Source organism: Ostrinia furnacalis, unplaced genomic scaffold, assembly GCF_004193835.3.
Source record: "Ostrinia furnacalis isolate ACB-3 unplaced genomic scaffold, ASM419383v2 OfSCF0780, whole genome shotgun sequence".
Classification (NCBI taxonomy): domain Eukaryota; kingdom Metazoa; phylum Arthropoda; class Insecta; order Lepidoptera; family Crambidae; genus Ostrinia; species Ostrinia furnacalis.
The window spans coordinates 335,782-353,062 of NW_021131019.1; the positions used below are offsets into that span (position 1 = coordinate 335,782).

Below are 17,281 nucleotides of genomic sequence, written 5' to 3' on the forward strand. Positions count from 1 at the left end.
TATTTACGCGTCAACCCTAGCAGTGGTTGTCAACATTTTGTAAGCCGAACTGTGATAAGTTATTCCTCTAGAGATGAGAAAGGTTGTGTCGCTATGATACCTACTCACTAGCGATTACGTTACTGCGGTTGCGGTCTGCGGTGGGTATTTAAATTAAACTTGTAACATGCATACAGAAACTGGCTTTAGGCAAAGAATAGATAAACAGGAAACAAGTTAAATATGTAATGAAAAAGGTTTAGACTTAAGTTTTTTTATCGTAATATTATGAGTCTCTTTTAAGCGACTATTCATTTTAGACTCTTTTAAGGGACAAATCTCTGTTTATTGATTTTTAGACGAATACTGAAAACCATTTTTAGTTTATCTCACATCTTTGATCCTATGTGAATAATCTGTACAAGTTGGGAACCCCTGGCATCGTATCAGCTTACCGATCTGAGCTTTCGCATTCGTCTGGCCTAACCCGTGCGGTGCCGCGGTGTCGAAATGACCCATCGCCCCCATCGGCTTACCGGTAACGACCTAATATTTTATGCAAACGTTATTCATTAGAATGCTCCAGGAGAACGTGAAATATTACTTCGGCGTCCGTTCCGAGGTCATTTTTAGACGTGAGGTATACACAAACAAATTGCTGTGTAGAGGAAATTAGGTCTTTTAGACCCTATCTGGTTACTTGCGTAGAATTTCAAGCATTTTCAGGTTAGGGCCAAAGGCTTTTATAGGGATTTGAGTGAAGATAATCAGATTGATAAATGCTTTTAAATGAGTCGTTGTTAGAATGAGTTAAATTATGTTAACCAGTTTTGTCTATTTATTTCTCACGTAAAATCTAAGCCCTATTAACTCTGTCTAATCTCACATCTTAATTAGCCACCTGCCAACAAAATAGAACCTTGCTTAAAGGCCCTTGTATACGGGACCATAAAATGCATACAAAAGTGTGGGAAATGCCAGATAATCTACCACTATAAAGTAATTTGCATATTACGCTATCACTATTACGAAATAATGGTTAAATGAACTATACAAAACACTTGTGAGGTACTCAAGGAAATAAAGGCATGGTCAGCATAAAAATCTTTATGGATCGTGATTTATTTACTTTGCATGTATGAATCTAATTACCGATTTGGGTTTAATAAGATTATTTACGTTCAAGATGAACACAAAGATCTAAATTCTAAGTTAAAAAAATTCGCAATGATTTTACTCTTTTGAAACAGCTTGTGTAACGTTTAGCGTCTAAGACTTATATGGCAAATCAAACAACACCTAAAGCATTGCAAAATATACAAGTACCCAATCAGAAGTCACACTAATTACATGGTGTTAAAATTGGTATTACTGTAACGGCTATTTTATAATAATGTAACGATAATAAATGCGTAGACCGTACTTATCATAACAATGTTAAATTACGCACGAAAAGACGTATTAATACGCGTTTTATTTACGAAGAAATTCCGTAATAACTTTAGATTCGTACGCGCGATAGGCACTCGTAGGCGGGCTAGTGAGGCGCCAGGCATAAAAAAAGCTACAAACTTGTATCCTTACACTGAGTTGCAGTGTTTTTTGTATTGAGTTTGAGAGACGTTTGACGTTTGTTATAGTTAAAGAAAGAAGGTGAAATACAGCCTTAGTCGTTTGGCCTAACTGTACCTTCACACCATTTAAAAAATGTTTAGCATAGACGCAAAACCGTGATAATCTTTACAGCGGCACGAGTTATGTATAATTTGACAATGTCTCTGTACTAATGTTCCAGAAATGGCATTTAACCACCAGAGAGTTGCTCTGTGTCGACTGTTGCTTTTTAAGTTTTGAAACAAACATTGTATTAAAACTCAGCTTTACCGAAAACCTATTCTGTTGATTACTCGCCCTTTAACAGTATGCGGTGGGATTTAAATACTTGACCAATAGTCAAACCAGTAATTAAAATGCGATTTAACTAATCAGCGTTACTTAGAACCACAGTAGAGCTAACTACATCTTAAAAGCTGTGGAACGAACCACAATAGCACCAAATCCAACTTCATCTCCAACTAAAAGCATCGATGCATACCTACGTTTGCCTCCACATCACTACGTCAAATTGGCCTATTCGGTATTCGTAATCGGGCGATCTACACGGAGCCGAGAAGCAGGTTCACGGGGCGTGAAGCCAGCCCGTTCCACTGTGTGGGCTCCCAGCATTTTCCCACTATCATTTGCCGCCATTTTTTTATTAAAAGGGCTAGACCCTTACCAAGCATGGCTGCCTGTTTTAATTGGTGGATTTTATTAAAGCATTCTTTGATTTTAATTTTATATTTTTGAATATCTAAAAAGTTGGGAGAAAGGTATGTAGAATAGTAATAATTTATGCTATCAATTAAAATTCAAAAACATTAATTGTGTGGCTGTACGGTGTTAATTAAAATTGATATTGTATACTAATGGTTTGTTAAAGCATTATTTCACAGTCCACTCAACTTGACCAACACTTTTGATCTTGACTATGATCTTTCATTAGTACATAATATTATTAAGAGTATGACAAAGATTAAAAAAGGTACGAGTACAAGCATAATGTAGAAAAGAAAATAAAAAAATAAAAAGGCAACGTGATTTCCTTACTTCAGCATACTAATTGCAGCAATTAACGTCCAAACTAGGAGTAACTAGTTACTAGTAATTTGCCTAGCCACCCTGGATCTAGCTCGCGTGACATCGCCTTGGCATGTTTCTGCGACCGCAACGGTCTAAGCTTACTGCGGCCTAACGAACTACTTATACAGCTTATATGGCACCTTACGACCTACATGCAGTTTTATAGAGCTTAGAAACCTGAAGTTCTCTATCGACCAATTAAACTGGTATTTCTACCACAGTAATTACTTTGAATCGCTGAATGTATTAATATTGTCCCATTCGACAAAGGATCATACAAAAAGGTCTTCATTGATTAACTAGACTCCTTATAAAAATGAATTAGACATTATATTATATCCTAATCACTTATTTTATCAATGTTTTTGTCATACAGAGTTAAAGAATGAAACTTTTTCACTATTTCATTATGTAATAATATTTTTTTATTTCAATTAATTTATGGAGTTATTTTGGAACGTGGGAAAAATTATCATTTTAAACAATAATTAAATTACTGTTTAAATTTTCTAATACAAGTAATGCGCGCTAATTGCTGCGGTAAAAAGCTTTATCAATATATTGATAAAAAAAAAATAGGTTTCTGTCACAGCTCATTACAAGTTTTTCTCTTAAAACTATCATCCATTGTATTCTACATCAAACAACGATCACAATGAGTTTTATCGATCTTTTAATTGACGTTTTCTTTAATAAGCAGAGAAATCGTAAACAAAATGTGCTGCATTAAAGTTGGGTGGCAATTATGGAGATTCGAAATGACACGAAAAAAGTATAAAAAGTATGAGTCAGTAAGCTCGGTAGGCGTGGGTATGGGAATATTCACACGTGTCTGTAACTGTACCAATGTCTCGGAGGAATATGGTGCATGAGCTAGAGCGGGGAGCGGGCTTCGAATGACTACAAAGGAAATTGTTGTAAGTATTTTTAAGTTTACTATGTAATTTCTTAGTGCTAATGTTCCTGCAATATTTTTAGCACATGACACTTAACATTTTCGTAGCAATAGAGCACCTTTATCTAACCCAAAGACTCAAGAGTTCACTCATGGACAAAGGTCTCCCCCAAGGATTTCCACTAAGACCAATCTTGCGCTGTAAGTTTACTGTGTGTGCTGCTACATTTTGGGTTGCAATAATGCATTTTCGTTGCAGTATAACCTTTCGAAAGCAACCTAAACATTACCATTTCTGGACAAAGGCCTCTTGCAAGGATTTCCACAATGACCGGTCCTACGCTGATTGTATCCAGACACTTCTGACAACCTTCAACAGGTCGTCGGTCTACCGAGAAACAATGAATATAATCACCTTTTACAACTTTCAAATATTTTACGCTTGATTTGCCTCATACTTAATTTTGATGTTTTAATCAAATAGCAGGCTATTTATTAAATCCTTTGCGGTGTTATATGAGTGTAATCTCTAACGTCTGTCACTGAAGTCAAGTTCATTAGTACAAGCGGAGCGATTTCACACGCTTTTTCTCCAATAATGTAACCTTTTAGCTTCACTTGCTTTGTGACATTGAATGGGCTGGGGCTCTTCATATCATTATATCAGTTTCAAAAGATTATCTTCGAACTTGATTCTTTTAGTCACGTTATTATACTCACAATTAGATTCATGGCTAGAATCACCGCCTAGAATCGAAGCTACAGATTCATTTGAATGCTTCGTTACATAATAGGTACCATTAAAACTTTTAGTTACTAATTTTAAGTAAATAAATACTCATTACTTCAAAACAAATGAAACTGGATCCGTTGATGTAATTAATCAACAGAATTTAACGCTTAATTGGACTTTCATTAAGTATATTACAGAGTAGAAAACTGATACAGGTTCTGGAGAAGGTTAAAGTATAAGGTCAACGGCATTGAAGAGAGGACAATGTGAATGTCAGGGGCTCAATAATACATATTTTAAATAAAAAGTAAATTGGATAAAATACTAGTTGCGGTAATGGAACCACACCCTTATTTAATTAGTTCATTCATATTTATCTTCACTTAAAAAGATAAGAAGAACAAGGAAAATTTTGGCTTTGTAGATTAAATGAGTGATTACTTTTGTGTTTACTATTGATTTTATTAAAGGTTGGTCAATACAGATCAATATCTGCTTTTGGTTCAAGGTTTTGCCTCTTCAAACCAGTCCCCGTCTCCGAAGAAACGTGATCGTGACAAAGTGGTGATCGATGTCCTATCTTAAAAGTCATAATAAGTAACGACATCAGTCATAGAGGATTAAAAGTAATCTAGTGGACAAATAGCAAGGTTTAAATTAAAAAATGTAGGTCAAAGAGTCACAAGTTTTTGATGTCCATTGTCTTAGGAATTCATAATTATTTTATTTGCAGTCTTCGAAAAAGGAGAAGGTTCTCTAAATCTCTATTCGTCTCTTTTTATTTTTTTTTCGTGAATAATTCGTTAATAGTGACTGAGTTTCTTACGCTGCGTCTTCTCAGCACTGGCATTTATTGCCCTGAAGCAGTGGTAGGGTTAATATTGGAACGTGTAAAAGTGCTTTTTAAAAAGCCTTCTTGCATAATTAATGAGTTTTATGAGTTTTTTTTACCAAAACCTCACATCTAAGATTCATACACGCTATAAATCCCAACATCAAATGCCACCATTTGAGAATATGCAGCCATGCCAAATCCGCGCTAATCCGTGCCATTACTCGTCACGTAATAAGAATATTCGCGTACATTACCCCACATTCGGGTAATCAGCTAATACTTGGCACCGTACTGGCTGGCGTGCCAGACCGAGTGGCGCGCAAATGTCAAGGCGGTCGGAGCCTGTTTCGCGTCTGGATGTGCGGTAACGGTGACGTCATTGCCGGGAGCCAGGTCGTCTCGTACGGATGGCAGTACATGGTATCTTAATGGTGGTAATAAGTGCGATTTTGGGACAAAAATTTGTGTGATGTGTGATGACGATGACAATACAGTAGGCAGTAGGTATGAAGTTTAAAATGACCAATATTATTTGCAACGCTTGGCACAACACAGTTTAGCACGCTTATTTCATTTGAATATCAAGTTTTAGTGGTCACTGGCACAAATGAATAAGAATATAACTCGCTGGTGATTTTTAACGCAAACGCGCGTTTATATTTTTCTTGCCAACTGGCTAGTAGCAGCTGATGCAAAGTAAGATGCGCAAATGTCAAGGTAACAGTAACCTATTTGTAATATCGGGATCTTCTTTAACTGTATCGTGCACGAGAAAATTCTGTTTACCTATACAAATGCCTATTAATAGTTTTTTACTGCGCTTGCTTTAACAGACCTGCTGTATGGGACTGTACCACGCACTACCACCCTATACATGAAAGATAATTACAAATTATTTTTTTTTTCACCAAATATTGTACCTACTCTTATTTCATAGTCCTATGAATCTTATACTGATACAATTATAGGGTAACTCTACATAATATCAGCTTATCTAACAACAACGAAATGAAAGTAACTTTATAAATTGGATAGGTCAGTAGTCTTCACTATCTTTATTAACCTTTCTCCTGTAAAAGTGAAGTGCACTAGGGATATAAATTTCAAACAATATTGCTTGCGCACATTTCACGCTCAACAATTTATTTACGCCACTCGATCGTCCGAGGAAAGACGGGCGAGTCACGAAGGCAATTAAATCAAGTTACGATTTGTGTATTTTTTATTTACCATCGCTCTATGTTGGCAACATTGTTACGTGGACTGGTTGTGAAAATTCTGACGATACAAAAACAAAACAAAATTCATAATTCAATTTCGATGTTACGCAATAAAGCTCTGTTCCAAATTTCAAAGTTGACAGCTGTCAATTGACGTTACCATCAACGACATTGCTAAAACAGTTGAGCGTCACGTGATGTGTCCACATTTTTTAATATGGTTTTCTAGCCAGTTTCTCGTACTTAACCCAAATTGGAGACAAGGAAGGTACACTCCACAGACTCCACACCCTATAGGTTATTTCTTCAACAACACTCGAGTAAATCGGTTTTTTCTCGAGCTTTGTTCTCGAGTCGGTATCTGTTATAGCAAAACAGATCCTATAACAACTCCTTAAGGATGCCTTTAAAATGCGATTTGAACTATCTTTGTGTTCTTTAAGATTAAAGATGACGTCATTGATATTGAGCTGTTAAGATTTGCGTGATCAATACTTTAGTTCAAAACATGCGGTTATGCACGTATTTTGTTGGTTAAATGTTTGAAGAACATAAATAATCGCTTTAATGCATTGTTTGTTCTATACATGCGTCAATATTACTCTCAAATTATTAAGTGTTGAATCAGTAACACTATTGTGATTTCATTTATTAATGTATTCTGCAAATAGAGTTGAACTCTTCCCCCTACAAAACGTAGATTCTCTAATTCTGCATAATTCTATTTAAAACTAGACCACTGGAGAAAACGACTCCTGAAGAAAACTAGAGGACAATGAGATCATTGGAGGATATTAAGATCAATACCACTGAAGGGTAATAAGGCCTCTGGAGGAAACGAGACTACTGGAGAAAACGAGAATACTGGAGGAAAACAAGATCACTGAAGGAAGAGAAGCCCACTAGAGAAAATAAGACCATTGGAGGAAATATGACTCCTGGCTGGAGAGAACATGACTACTGGAGAAAATCACCTCTTTAGAATGAGTACGGGGAAAAAAACAAAAGACACTCACCTTCCCAAGAAAGAACCGCCTGTAATACTTGGCGGTGTCGTCCGTGTCGATGTTGTGCCGCCGCGACGCCTGCCGCGGCGTGCCCGGCTGCGCGCGCGCCTCAGGCTCTTCGCCGTCCTGCGCTTCTTCTACGCCGTCCACCCAGTAGCCCCCGCTTGGAGGTTGCACTATCATGGGAGGGGTACCTGGGGACAAGGGGTGTTGGTTAGAAAAAGGTTAAAATTCAGTGATTACTCCCAATTCCAATGGAACAGCAGCGACGAAACATTCGAAACATTGTTCGGGAAAATTGGCAGTATTACCTACTTTTTCTTAAACTATCTACACATAGAATTTTCATAACCATGCATATTTTTATGTAACCTTTGACTATGCCATGCGAAATATTTACTACCTACTAAAAATGATACACAGCAAGTTGTGCTTCAAACGCATCCGTATCAAATTTTTAGTTCAATTCAAATTCTCCATGAAGTTAGCCCAACAACTTTCTTAGACTTTTGGCCACCCTTTCGCTTTACCGTTATAATATTCGGACTTCAGCAATCTTTGGGCCGTTTCTATACAGAAAATTGTTTGACTTCGATCGCTTTTCGTTTTGGACGTGACGGCATGCGGATCAGCGGCCAATTTTATTATTTTCGTGACGGCGGACAATGACGACACAGTTTTTGTATCAAAATACACCAAGGAAGTCACGAGCGCAATCATTTTTTTAGAAAACCCATAAGTTCGATGTTGTGAAAACGGTCGGCCTTCGAATCAAGAATGAGCAATTTTAACAAGGTTACACACAGAATTACAGATGCCAGTGTAACGAAACCACACTGTAACAAATTGATTGAATTAATTATCAGGCTGGTCTTAGTATTTTCCTGAATATTCATTTAACGTCCTTGTTTATACTAAACAGACAGAGCGCACGAGATTAGTGTTTTATTTTGGGCAAATTGTTTCTACATCGTATTTATTTCTGGGTAAATTAGTTTCATTTGTTCTAACAACTGTAAGCTTCGTAGGCGAGAGCTCTACGCCTACGTTTGTAATAAAATGAGAAAATATTATCAAACTGTTGTTATAATTATTTTTGATTTAAATAATAATTATAAAAATATACAACGCTATTATTGGAGCTATTTTTGATTTAATTTGCTAAACATTTTATAATTTTATTCTTGTTATTATGATAAGAAGGCCTGCTTTTACAAACTATGTTAGCATCTAGTCTTTACCTACTGTTCAAATGAAATAAGAAAATACATTTGCTACCCTTCTAATCATCAGTCCAACTAATCAGAAAGCTCCCCCAGTGGCATCTAATTTCAGACAAGGACTACGCCTGTCTAGAAAGGCTTTTGTCTGGGATACTTTTTAAAAGCTTTCAATATCACCCTCGGACTAGCAGGGTTGTCGCGTAGTTTGGAAAAATATTATCTGTTTATTTTGATTGAGTTTTTCGTTCTTGTGAATTTATATACGGCAGTCCATTTAAATCTACAAAAGGGTTTAATTACACACATTTTCAAGCATGTTCTAATATCTTAAGGTTCTTTGTTATGATTTCATTATTTCATGGGTAAAGGTATTGCTAGAATATTTCAGAATGATGAAGTCTGTTGGCTCTATAATGTTTTTAAGGAAACGCCTCAAAATGAAATATGTTTAAGATGTCAATAAAAGACAAACCTACGTTTCTATAACTTATCTATCACTTGCAGCAGTTATAAAGATGTACATAATATTATGTAAATTACAAATGCGTACAACAATGGCGCCAATAATTTATTCCTTTCGCATTTCAATCAAGGTCATAATTAAACACTTGCATTGTATTTACAAGTAATTACAGGTGTTGCGTGTTGGTACAACATTTTCATTTGTAAGAACAAGTTTCATGAATGGCGTAGTTTTTAGTTAAAGTACTAGTTATTGATGAGCATTTGAAAAAAATCATATCGATATTAAGAAACAGTAATAAATAAGTACTGACGCTAAAGAAACCAATTTATTGATGTTATTGTGACTTCATGCTACTGGCAACAAAAAACAAAGACTACGCATTCTACACTACTGAATCCTGTGCTTTGGAGTTTTGATTTAATTCCAATGGATTTATGAAGTTGATTTTTAACTCGACAAAGGATCGAATAATACTGGTTATCTAAACTACATTATGCTAAAAGAAAACATTCTTTTTTCAACACCTAACCTAATTAACCACCAAAGTTTTAACACTTTCATAGAATTAACACAACTTTTAATGAAAAGTAAGTACACGTCTACGCTACGATAGTTTCTCACAAATGAAATCCCAGAGGTCTTGTACAAATCCTTATCCGAATTGCAGTTCAAAAATATTCCGTTTTAAGGGTCTGGACTAGGGCTTGAATACCGGAATTCCGGAATTTCGTAACTCCGGAATTTCGGATACATTTTTTCCGATATTTCAACTCCGGAACTGAAGCCAATATCGTATTCCGATATTGAAATTTTTCATAAATTATTTAAGTTTTCAAAACGTTTAAGAATCAAAATAGGTTCTTAAATAAGGAAGTCCTTGAGATATGTATTCGCAACTTTATTAGTAATAATATTAAAGAGGCAATAGGGCGAAACCAAAGCTCCAAAATGTTCGCTAGAGACAACTCTAATGGGCGAAGCCAGCTGAAGAGAGCGGATGATAGAGTAAAACCTGTTAATAGCTCAGCCACAGGACAGTCCCAACAGCTAAGCTAACTCGACACTATACCGAAGATTAGCCGGACATCAGCCCTTACGTGATTAGGGTGGCTCTCAAACAGCTAAAGAACAACAAGGCACCGGGTGATGACGGAATAACCTCGGAACTTCTGAACGCGGCAGGTGATAAGCCGATACTGAAAGTCCTTCATAGACTGTAACTCCGTCTTACTCCAGGGAATAATGCCAGAGGCACGGAACAAATGCNAAATACTTTAACGATTTATAACCACATGCAACGGGGAGGCTCTTGGCCTGCATCTTACCTGATGGAAAGTGATGATCGGGTCGAAAGTTACAATGGGGATGTTGCCTGGGTCAAAAAGCAAGAGTTTTAATTAGTCCGTCAGTTAACTTATCAAAAAATACTCTACACGTATTTTTCACTTTTTCAAACTAATGAAAATTTAAAGAGATAAAGCGCCCCAAAGTTCATAAGAAGAGGCCCGTGACGTCAACGCTTGCTTAAAAATGCCGCACGTTGTGACGTCGTGCGCAACTTCAACGCACCATAACTATGTAATTATTTGTTAGATTGACAAATAAAAATATACGTGTCCAATATTTTTTGATATTAAACATTATGGACTAAAAAAATTTTTTTAGGCAACTAGCCTAATCCAGTTATCGAAACGTTTACACTACCATATACCGCATCTATACGCTACGGCAGGTTATACAGAAGACCGAAGAGTCTAACTTGCCTATATGCTTGGCGTTCTTAGACTATGAGAAGGTCTTTGAGCCTGGCTGAACACGAGGGCGATTCCTCTGCGATTTCTCTGCAGCGAGCTGTGAGGCAGGGAGATGTAATAATACGTCGAATTCAACTCGGCTGGGCAGCGTTCGGGAAACTACACAACAGCTTTTCGACCAAAACACTTCAGTGCCTAAAGTCGAAAGTCTACAATCAGTGTGTGTTACCAGTAGTGATGACACACGGTTCGGAAACGTGGCCTCTTACTATAAGGCCTTATAATAAGCTCAAAGTTGCACACCATGGTATGGAGAGTGCTATGCTCGGTGTTTCTTTTCGAGATCGAACCAGAAATGAGGAGATTCTTAAACGAACTAAAGTTACCTGACATATAGCGATCAGATTACCAAGCTAAAGTGGCAATGGGCAGGGCACATAGTACGTAGAACAGACGGCCGATGGGGCAAGGTTCTTAAGTGGAGGCCACATACGTGTACGTGTTTGTCGGGAGGCGCTTTCTTTTTTTAACCAACTCCGGAACTAGAACCGGAATTCCGGAGTTGAGTGCCCAATATCGGAAATCAGTTCCGGAGTTGAAAACTATCCGATATTGCAAGCCCTAGTCTGGACATCAGTAGCGGCAATCCTGCCGAGTCCTGTGGGACGCCATTGTCCGCTTCCTGTGTCCGCTTCATAAAGGACGGTTTCGTATGCAAAACTCCTACGGATTCTTTTTGTGAAAGAACAGTTGCTCTTTATTACGAGGACATGGTTAATACTTTGGGTATACAGTCAGTACAGAAGTAAGTAAGTATAGTAGGAATAGTTACTGGATACTTAAATAAATAGTAAATTAACCACAAAATTGTATTTAGAATCCTAGCATTTAGAATGAAAACTAAATAAAATGCGGAAGCAACTTCTTTGCCTGCATGTGTAAAGTTGTTAAATTTTTACAAATCGTCTTTAATCTGTAGGGTAATTTTTGTATCCAAGCATAAAATCACAAATCGTTCAAAAAAGGGTCAAAACACCAGAAAATAAATGCGAAAGCAACTTCTTTCCCTATCTGTCTCCTATTTATTGCATATTTACACCTAAAGCCATCTTTATTTCCATTTTTATGACTAAACCATAAAATCAAAACGTCGCGCGAGTGGTTTAAAATATTATCAACTTTTTTACATAAGTAGAATCAAATGTCTACCGGGATAGTTACTCTCCAGTTATTTAACAATTTATTATTGTTAAAATAAGCTTTTCCATGCAAGTTATTAATAAATCCAGCCGAAATACTCACTCGAGACGTCTGTAACTTACGGATGTGTATTTTGGGGCAATTGTTTCTATTGAGGGATCAGCTGTAACTCTCTAACTCCGCCTGCCTTGTTCCAAGTAAGTCGGCTAACTTTGGTTATTATAAGCCCAGTGTATGTTTTGGGAAGAAACGGATTTGTCGAAGGGGTACGGGAATAGACTGATTATATTTATGGCTGGAAGATTTCACGGTCATTGTTGAAGAAGATATTGTTTTAGACGTAGTTGAACATCAATATTCTATGAAGTATGGAAGAGGCATTTCGTAAAATATTTGACGAGATATTTCTGTAAACAGACGCCATCTAGTTTTTAAAACTACAAGTCTAAAACAATCTTATTGAAAGTATTACATTTTTAATCGCTAAAAATGTCTACCCTACAAGTTCTCAGAAGCGCATTTCCTATGCTCAGAGAAAGCCGCCGCCTTGATTTCCCAAGATATGCCACCGCAGTGCCGTCTAATTTAATTAACCATTTCAACTAACTAAGCAAAGCAACTTTTCTTAAGAATCACCCTTTGCTTTCCCCTGAAAGAGATCTTTGATATTTCATTTAATTATTCTTAGTGTTAATTTTCTTAGAAACTGTAGTAATAGTAGTCAGAGATTTTAAGGGTTAAGGTTTCAACCACAAATTACAGTTTGAAACAATTTATGATTTAATAAACACAAAACTTACAAACGCTGGCCAGCAGTACTCATCTGATATTCATTTAAAAATAAATCATCGGGTAAAAAAAACAAAAGAATAACAAAAATCTGTCTATCGGGTCTGTTAAAGTATCATGTTGCTTTTACTGATAATAACATCCAGTATTATGTAAGGCACTTACAAACTATTACAGTCAAAAATGCCACTTTAAAACTACAAAAAACTGCATGACTCACTCTATTGTCAACTTGGGTGCGATTTCGAGACGTGATAAAAGTTTTGACATCTCGATGTTACCGATTTCCATGGTGTTTCGTGCTCGTGAATAATTTTGAATCGATTATATCGGTTCATGACCGCCCTAATAATCGACACGACGTCGATTTGACAACAATGTGATCACGAATGTGTAGGCGTTAATAGTACCTTAGGTAGGTAGGTACTAGGTACTTATTTGGAAGTGAAAGGACTGCTGTAGTTTTTATGCAATATCATTCGTGAGACAGATTATTATCATGGGCAAATAGAGTCTAAAAGTCCTTGGGGTTTGCTTTCAAATATTAAAATAATATTTAACATTTACAATTTTAGAGTAGGTAAATCTAGATTTATCTGGAAAGGTTTGGCTTCTTTTTTATCACAACTACTCAATTTTTATTGGTGCTAGTAAAATAAATGATTCAAAATCAGTAACTGAAATTGAACTTAACAAATACAACTAATCTTTACCTTTAATATCAGTAGTTTCCTATAAACCAACGTGAATAAAATATAGCTCTTCTATCCATTAAGTATGTATAAAAACAATTACGTCACTCAGTTCAAATATTTGTAGTGGCGTAAGAAGTAAGTACAACCAAAACCACGTACTTAATAATTTTTTGTAAACTTTTTTACGATAAATATATCATAAAGTTAAGAAAGTAGATTGTTACCCAAAACCTCCACAATTACAAAGCTCACGTGACACGAGGCTGAGTTGTTACTTTGATAAACAACCGCTGCGCAGTTTCGTTCAATGAGCACTTCACCCATGGGAACCAACTTTTTGATGTCACGTGACGTTGCCGAATTTCCTTTATCTTACTAATAAAAATCCTACTATTATTACCTAACGCGAGTGAGAAAAAGTGGGTTGCACCATCTTACTTAAACTTTGACAAACGTCAAAAATCAATCGAACTCCATACAAAAAACATCGGTTAATGTTAAAGTTACGGTCAAAGTGCGGTGGTGTAACTCAACCTTAAAGATGTAAATCCCAACTAATATTATAAATGCGAAAGTAACTCTGTCTGTCTGTCTGTCTGTCTGTCTGTTACGCTTTCCCGCTTAAACCTCGCAACCGATTTTGATGAAATTTGGCATAGAGATAGTTTGAGTCCCGGGAAAGAACATAGGATAGTTTTTATCCCGGTTTTTGAAACAGGGACGCGCGCGATAAAGTTTTTCTGTGACAGACAAAATTCCACGCGGGCGAAGCCGCGGGCGGAAAGCTAGTTATGTATAATTATTTCATCATCATTTCAGCCACAGGACGTCAACTGCTGAACACAGGCCTCCCCCAATGATTTCAATATTGACCGGTTGGTAGCGGCCTGCATCCAGCGTCTTCCTGCCACCTTTATGATATAAAGTATATTTATAGATAGATATATTTTGAGACCCGGCGAATAACAGGACAGTTTTATCCCGGCTTTTTGAAAGGGCACATACGCGCGATTACGACTCTATCACGGAACAAAATTCACGCGGACGGCAAAAGTTGCTCTGCTATTACATAAAGACAAATGCATTCATTGAATTTCCATTCAAAACTATTGAAAAGAAAATTTTCTGAATTTTTCAGAAAGTGACTCACAATCGATTTAAACTAAAGCCAACTTTCACGGGCGGTTCTCAACATTTCTTCACTTTCTCGAGCGGTTGCCAACAATGATGAAAGTTATCGCCATTGTAACTCACTCGTGTCAGTCCGTAATGTTTAATATCAAAAAATATTGGACACATATATTTTTATTTGTCAATCTAACAAATAATTACATAGTTATGGTGCGTTGAAGTTGCGCACGACGTCACAACGTGCGGCATTTTTAAGCAAGCGTTGACGTCACGGGCCTCTTCTTATGAACTTTGGGGCGCTTTATCTCTTAAAATTTTCATTAGTTTGAAAAAGTGAAAAATACGTGTAGAGTATTTTTTTATAAGTTAACTGACGGACTAATTAAAACTCTTGCTTTTTGACCCAGGCAACATTCCCATTACGCTTGTGCTTTAGTTCTGAGTTTTGACCATTCATTCTCACATTTTGAAGCGCTGTATAAAATCAATCAGCTTTGAATATGATTAATAACCATTTTGGCAGGCTGATCTATATTTATTGCTGTTACAATAACGTATCTTAAATATCCATAATTTAAAAGTATGGTCATATCATATTAAATCAAAGCAAATTGTTTTACCTATTAATCAATAGAAATATCAACAATGTAAAAGCATACCAACTCACTCATTTCTGTAAATAAACGATGACGACTTAGCTCTTACTCAAAATCCATACAACAATGACGAAATATTTTAAAAGTCAACAATAATAGATAAAATGACACCATTAACTAATTAAACATTGAGACTCGCTCTTATTTCAACATTTTTTATAATATATTGTGCAATTCCCACAATCTCATTTCAATGCTTAAATAAATGGAGCACAGTGCGAAAATTACTTAAATTAGTGCAACACTTGTAACACAGCATAAAAAGTACAGCCAGCACGAGTAGGTATGCCATGAAACTTGTAAATTGTGCCACTGAAGAAAAACTTAGTTTTCCTGACTGAGCCTGTAATAATCCTGACAGATCCAATTTCGTGAATTTTCCGTAGCAAAAAACGGTTTCAAAGTACCTAATGAACTTTTTTGATGTCATTTAGAAGCAACGATTAGTCATCATTCATTCATGCCATCCATTTTACAAACACATTATTATTTCCTAAAGATGGTGATACACATAAGACCAAAAATATCATAATGATGTGGCTGTTCTCCTCTAGTTAATAGGTACTTGTAACTAAAATAATTTCGCTTAGGCATTCATGCTGACTGCCTCTAATTATGTTTGGCCAGGTCAACAGACCGTTTATGAGTTAAAACTTTTTATATAAGAATTTTAACGCGTCGGTGTAGCAAGAACTTAAATTTTAAATATGGCGTCGAGAAAATGTTAACTGAGATTTACAGGTAAGAGTTTAGTAAACTGATTTAACTGATACATCATTCTTAGCTTAGTCTCAGAAATATGAGCTCAATTTGAGCTCTCTCATTACAGTCTGGCTGAGCTCCAAATTACGTGGAAAATCAAGACAATGGTTCTGCAGATATTAGGTAGACTTGCCGATTCCAAAATGCTGCAGTTACAATTGCAGTAATTAGATTTTAATTGACATGTAAGATCTAATTTACGTTAATGACAAATGCAAATGTAATTTTTTAAATAACATAATGTGAGTCTGAAATATACAAAGTATGGTTTAATTGCATAGGCAGAAAAACAGGTAGCCCGTTACACTGATGTCAAATAGAGGCAGTGGTTTCTCTAGCACAGACACAAATGGATTCGCAATTAAATAGATTGAAGGATGAACTGTTGCATTCCATTTCTATACAAAAAATCTTACAAAGTGATCTCTTAGGTTTTGATGGTGTAGGTAGTGGAACAGGTATAGTCAGTTTTTCATTAATATTAAAATAAATAGTTGTTGACATTCCACCAGCTCGCACTAAGCGTTTCAATGACTCTTTTATAATGCGAACAGCTAGGGACTGGAATTCGTTGCCTGCTGCTGTCTTTCCCGAAAACTATAATCCGGGCCTCTTCAAGGCGCGAGGGAATAAGCACTTACAGGGCAGATATGTACCATCCTAAACTGCATCCCACTTAATATCAGGTGCGATTGTGGTCAAATACCTGCCTTGTTATGCATTAAAAAAAAAATAAGCATCAAATGACACTAGATAACTTACCAGGCTTCGCAAGCGTCTCCTCTAGCAGCTTTCTGCTGGCCTGGCAGGCGGCGGCGACCCGGCGCTGCGCCGCCGCCGCCCCTGGCGAGGGAGGCGGCCCATGGGGCGCCGGCACCCGCCCCTCGGCGTACGAGTGCCTCTCTGTGGCGCCCGCCGCCCCCACTGACACCGACCGACGATTCTCGGGCCGTGACACCTGGAGACAAAGATTGACAGATAAGATGCATGGTTTTATGCCTTTGCCTGAGTGCAAGAAAAAGGTTGCAGATAAGGCTGAATGGCTTTATGCTGTTGCTTGAAAAAACAATGGCGGGAATTAGCGGGTTTACGCCACTTTGAGAAATATGGCAGAAAAGTCTTGTTTTTTCTATTCCGTAAGCAAATTGCATTTTTCTATTTTTGGGAAACAGATCTTAAGTAGTTTGTCGATGTCTTCTTTTTAGAAATCTCTGCTTCAGCTAAAATATCAAAGGAAATCTATTTGTAGCTCAA

The 17,281-nt window shown here is 36.7% G+C and overlaps 1 protein-coding gene across 4 annotated transcripts in view; it reads right to left on the reverse strand.

The window, feature by feature from the left end:
* The window catches only part of RapGAP1 (Rap GTPase activating protein 1), a 111,710-nt gene that overhangs the window by 15,823 nt on the left and 78,606 nt on the right, over nt 1-17,281 (reverse strand). For all 4 annotated transcript variants that reach the window (XM_028300761.1, XM_028300760.1, XM_028300762.1 and 1 more), the window contains 2 exons: nt 16,790-16,985; nt 7,361-7,545 (listed from right to left, as the gene is read on the reverse strand). In XM_028300761.1, the coding sequence (XP_028156562.1) occupies nt 7,361-7,545; nt 16,790-16,985 (381 nt within the window). The remainder of the gene's footprint in view (nt 1-7,360; nt 7,546-16,789; nt 16,986-17,281) is intronic.